The 6,000-nt window shown below is 40.8% G+C and overlaps 1 protein-coding gene across 2 annotated transcripts in view; it reads left to right on the top strand.

The window, feature by feature from the left end:
• The first annotated feature begins 1,004 nt into the window (after nt 1–1,004).
• The window catches only part of grik2 (glutamate receptor, ionotropic, kainate 2), a 134,036-nt gene continuing 129,040 nt past the window's right edge, over nt 1,005–6,000 (top strand). For both annotated transcript variants that reach the window (XM_060870032.1, XM_060870033.1), the window contains exons 1-2: nt 1,005–1,112; nt 3,531–3,919. In XM_060870032.1, coding sequence (XP_060726015.1) covers nt 3,802–3,919 — 118 coding nt within the window. In that variant the 5' untranslated portion in view covers nt 1,005–1,112; nt 3,531–3,801. The remainder of the gene's footprint in view (nt 1,113–3,530; nt 3,920–6,000) is intronic.

Here is a 6,000-nt window from a genome sequence, read left to right as displayed (position 1 = left end):
AATAAAGCAACTACAACAGCAATAAAGTTATTTTACACCAGTCAACAAATTCCGTAAAGAGGCCTATCTAAGTACCTCCTCTAGTGTGCTTTCACTAAACCAGCACATGCAGAACATGGCTCATCCCCTTTTGACTCTTTGGGGTTCCAGCGAGTAACCATTTTATCCTAGTCAGGTTTGTGGTAGATCTGGAGCCTATCCTAAGAACATCATGTGTGACATGGAAATACCCAACATCCCCCCACACCCAACACACACACACACACACACACTCAAACATAATTTACACCTAGTCAATGTACTGTAGCTAGTATAACTTCTGTTTTTTTTGGGAGTTTTGTGAGGAAACCGAAGAACCCTGAGATAACCCATGCAGACACAGGGACAACATTCACAATATTCACAATCTGAGGCAGCAAAGATATCTGATAGATCACTGTGGTTCCCTTGCAGGCTTACTAAATCATAAATAGCTCTGCTTTTCAACCAGACCCGATGTGCATTACAAACTATAAAGCGACTATGAATTTAACACAATAATGTCATTGTGTGGTTATTCATCTTGCATCAAGGAACAAATCAGACATAACTGGCCATTTACTTTTCCCCAAGGAACAAATTTCTAGCTTTTTGTCACCCCATATATAAATCCCAGGACATGTCAGCACACTGTCATTTTAGCATGTCTTCTTAGATGCCTTAAATGCATTCAAACATTATAGTATTGCATTATCAGAAGATACATTATTTAAATGCAAATGATTAAGATTAAAAATCAACCCCCACGCTTCATATATAAAAGGGAGAAAATCTGGCATCCCACTTCAATATTATTACTCTTAAATGACGTGTAGAGAAAAAAATAAATAACTGTGTTAATTGTTCTGTTTTCATAGACACCCAGAGGATGGGTCGCACCCCAGATGCGTCTCCGCGTGTCTTTAAGCAGCGTGCGCTTTGACCGATAGGGGGCGTGGCTTGTCCACGGGCCGCACGCGGAGAGGCGAGAGCAGCCTGTGCGCGCGCTTTCCTCTCCGCTCCAACGGAACAGCACAACTACTTCCTCCGGCTCTGTGACTGCTCTCCAGCTCGCGCTGCTTCTGCCAGAGAAGGTAAGTGCATACTGCTTTCCCGTTATTCATTCAGCTAGAACTAACCGACATGACAGTTTTCATTATGAGACTCTTAATAAAAACAGGGAAATGTTATAAACGTAAATGACGCCCTTGCGATCCGGTAACTTGTGACTCACGTTGCGGATTAAAGCCCTAACGTACAGTAGACACGAGGCACCGTTGAATTAGATTTAAACTTCTGAACTAGATTGGATATTTTCTCCCCATGATGACGTGTTAACTATCTCGGACGGTTATGAATGATAGTTTATATCCAGTGATGCGTGACCCTGTGTTGGTGTCCTCGCCCCCCCCCAACCCCTCCACACCCCCACCCCACACACCCCCGTCCCCCAAACAAAAAAATCCACTTCATTTGCGTTGAGAAAACAGTGTGTGATCATTAAAACCCACTATAACCCACAGACTGCCAGTTTACCGACGCGGATTAGATGATCCATATACAATCTACTAAAAGTAAGACGTCTAGGCAGGTATGCAAAATTCCCTGATTATATAGCGCAGATATTCAGATAAAGTTGACCAAAATGCATGCGACATTTTTTTTGGCGACGAGGTCAAAGCCATAACTGACCATTAAGCCTGCTGGCCAGAAATGAGAATAAAAGGTGCGCTTTGAATTGGAGTGGTGTTAAAGCTGGATGGAAACCAGAAAGTTATTATAGGAGAAGAGTTGGGTGCCAGAGCTAACCCCTGAAAAACGCGCAATGTTTATAGACTCTCAAGCACGAGTGCTGTCTGACTCTGTTCTCACTGATATGTTGAAGAAGAAAGCTTTATTCTTCCACATATGCAGAGAGAACAGAGGCGAACTGATGTGATTTTTCTCCGTGGCGACTTTGAGGAAAATCTTCACTCTATTGGGATGCTTGTTTTTAAGAGCCACTTCTGAGCCACTTCTGAGCCACTTCTGAGCAGGTAAAAAGTTCAACATTCAAGAGATAAATAGCCTACGCATTATGGATGTTTATAAACGATCAAAAATGCAAACGGGCGGATTTTAAATGCTGCATGTCCACGCTGCTACCAATAAAACGCCTCTAAGCTGTAGTTTCCAATACTATATGAATCAAACGGTTATTTAAGCCATTTAGATGCAAAGTCTCAAGTCAAGAATATGGACTATGAATAACAGTGTGGATTCACAATTTATGTAAATACAAATAATAAGTCAGGCTTCTAGTCTCTGGATCCACTGCAAGCAGAAAATGTCTATCGACAACGGAGTGACAGCTGAGAAATCCCCTCTTAGTCATATGCGTGCTTCTGCGATATACATGGACTAGGTTAAGTAATAGATTATATTTGCAGTGGTTTTAAATAAAGTCAGGAATTTGTATCTAACTGATTTCCAATTGAATTGCGTTTGTTTTCCTTTAGGCCTCGCTATCGCTGTCCATGGTCCTGAAATCCCTTCAGACTTTAAAAGGGGTTTATTTCAGTCGGTAGTGGATCAATTTAGTAAATCAGTGTGTGTATTATTATACTACATTTTAATTACTTATTTTAATACATTTCAACCTCAATCATCCTAATAATAAACGTAGAATAAACGTAGGATCCTGTAACACTAGATTATACTTTACAGTATGAAGGAACCCTTGACATCTCTGGGTAAACTGGTTGGGTCACGTAATGTCAAGGAAAAAAACAAAGAAACATAGTCTTTGATAATATAAAAAGTCCAAAAATATGACTCCCAAAATAAAGTGCAACATGTTGGCAATAATTGCTATGCAACAACTTTACGATGAAAAGCATAAAAGATGATTTAATTCTGTTGTTTTTTTTTACTGAAAATATCTTAACTATAGTCAAAACTCGTTTTACAAACAATTAATCACTAATATATCCTATTAATTATAAAGACGTGAGTATTTATTTCCCTGAACAACGCGTGTTCTGTGTGTCGCTTATAGCCGAAAATCTCCATAGCAGACTTATCACCACAATACAACAACCCTCATACAAACTGTTGATCTTTATTCTGGGTCCGTTTACGGGGCATAGGCTAGAGTCCAAAATCAACAGATCGATTTTTATACCTTTACGACACGCTGGACTCGGGGGCCACATCTGATGAGAAAATTTGAGAGATTACCGAGGACGTTTGGTGGCAGGAGACGCGGCAGAAAATAGCCGTGTTTGGAGCTGATTTATGGAGACAGATCGATGTGCGGTTTTCGGCGGCAGTTAAACATGCCCGATGTGTCCCGCTGTGTCTCTCATGCCGCCGCTGATCTCGGCTCGACGTCAGAAGGTGCGCAGCAGTGCAGCACAGCGCCTGCATTAGGCGAGCGGAGCTCAAGCACAAAGCTCTCACCTCCTGCGATCCGCGCTGAATTACGCGACTCGTAGTGGATCTTCAATTTTTTTCTCGTTGCTCTCTTTCAGGCTGCTTGCGCATGGATTTCGTCCAGATTTGTGCTGCCTGACATGGATGGCCCGCCGCTCGCCGAGTCGGAAGCCTGGTCCTTGGTGCAGTGAGAAGGAAGGACACGCGGCGCTTTTCTCGAAACGGATGCAGGACGCGAGCGCGCGACTCCTCCGTGACCATGCCGTGATCTCTGAGCGCTGTCCTTCATCCCATCTAGACGACTAAAGAACACATTTGCGGGGAGTTTTTGCAATCCAAAGGAATTAAACGCTGTCCATTGCAGGCATCATGAAGATTACCTCCCCGCTGATAACTCATGCGAGGTTCAGGCGATCCGTCAAGATCCTACTGCTGCTTGTGTTATGTGTAGGATACTCTCGCGGGATGCCACACGTTTTAAGATTTGGTAAGAGCATGCTTCTGTAAGTAAATTCTCAAAAAGAAGGTGATTTGTTTTGGTCGCCATAGTTTGCTTTGTCTCTCAGTTCACGTGTTGCTGTGCCACTCACATAATGACATTGTAACAGGTTGGCTTTGTATGCCACGCTCAACTGCAGGTCTCTTATCTGTTATTAATATACATATACATCTTTTTTTTTACACAGTACATCTTCAGCTACTTCACATGTACTTTGGCTGTATTCAAGTGAATGAAAGTACTTTCTTCATAAACACACACACACACACACACACACACACACACACACACACACACACACACACACACACACACACACACAGAGTTTATTCCCTTATTAGATGATAAGGGTTTTCTCTTTTTCCCATTGTTAGCAGTTATAGCACTGATAACGTTTATGTTTAATTAAGCGGATTTTATAGAATTCTGATAGATTTAGTGTAGAATTACACTGTTGAACATAATTGTTGATATCCATTTAAAAGACAGTGTTTCTTCATAGTTTACCATAATATGTCATTTTTTCAAGTGTTATTGCAGTGTATAACCTGATCTTGGAGAAGTGTGTGTAAGCTTTGAGCAGAACCTCTGAAGTGCAGTCTCTTTATACAGCAGCTTTTCCTCTTGCATGTTGCTATTAGCAACCCCTTCAAGGCATGCTTTGTTCCTGCTCATGTGTTACACACAGGAAGTTGGATTACAAACAGGCTTAGACTTAAAACTAGACTTCTAATGATATTGCTGTTTTAAAAGCTAACATTATGTAGCCTAACTTAAACGATTGGGACACTGCAAAGAAATATCCTACCACCATTGAGTGTATAATTGGAGCTGCTGTAGCTCTCAGGGCTAGGCCAGTGTGTGGAGTTCTCCTATTTTTGGTTCTCACTCAGTACAATCATTTTTCTGTCAAACACACCCAGGGGACTTTAACAGCACAGCCTGTGGTTTGCTTTAATTATGTGCTGTGTCAAAGTGATCGGCCTATAGCATCAGCTTTAGGGCTTTGCTAATTTAAGACACACAACAACCAGAGAGGCTGATGCTGGACTGGACACAACCTCTCTGACTGATTTCTCTTACCTTTCACAGAATTGAGCGTATAGCTACTATCTTTCTTTACTATCTTACTATCTCTATTTCTTCACCTTAATTTAAAAGGTTATTTAATAATAAACCCTTGTATTTTGTGCTACTTAGCAATGGATATACTGTTCATGAGTCATCTTGACCTTTAGCAGCTTAGATGGGTTTTTTTTGGGGAAGAGTAAAAACACAGAAATCTCTTTCTCATGCATGGGGATGTTACCAGCAAGTGTGTGTAATCAGTTATGAGTACAAATAAGACACATTGGTTATAAAACATAGAATGAATTCACCCATTTGTGTCAAATTTTTGTGTCACTTGAATTTTTGGGGTTATCTGATATTTCACAGCTTCTTGTAATCTACTTTTAATCTCGGGTTGATAACCTGTGTAATAATAATTATAAAGAGGTGGAGTTGGGTGTAGCCTATATGCCTTTCCATGTTCAGTAGAGAAGAAGAGAAAGTAAAGAAGCCAAAATGAGCCCAGACACATCATTTTCATATTTTAAAAAAGTGTATGGTTCTTCAGTATATAACATTTTAAAACAGGTCAGATTGAACAACAACAACAAAAAAAAAGATGATGTAGAAGTGAAGAATAGGAAGTAGGAAGGATCTAGTTGTAGCTACTTGGACCTACACTCTTTTGGGATTTGTACCCAATGTACCCTTATGGGCTCCCTTGGGAAACAGCACAAAAAGCCTTTTACCAGTTCTTAAAAGTGATGTGGCCTAGCTAATATCTCTAGTGCAGTGCCATTTTGAATAGATAAAGCATTAGATCTACTCACATCATCTTTCACACATCAGTGTAAATGTAGCTCAGTTCAAATCAAACCCTTATTTAAACTCAGAGCATCTTGAGGGATAACCCTCATTTGCAATGCAGCCTCATAACACACACACACGCGCACACACGCACACACACCATTTATGTTGCCAATTTTATCCAGTTCTTTTACCAGTTCTTAAAAGTGATG

The sequence above is a fragment of the Tachysurus vachellii genome, chromosome 5 (genome assembly GCF_030014155.1).
Source record: "Tachysurus vachellii isolate PV-2020 chromosome 5, HZAU_Pvac_v1, whole genome shotgun sequence".
NCBI classification, from domain to species: Eukaryota; Metazoa; Chordata; class Actinopteri; order Siluriformes; family Bagridae; genus Tachysurus; species Tachysurus vachellii.
Note: the sequence above shows the minus strand (reverse complement) of the source record. Positions and strands in the feature narration are given on the sequence as shown.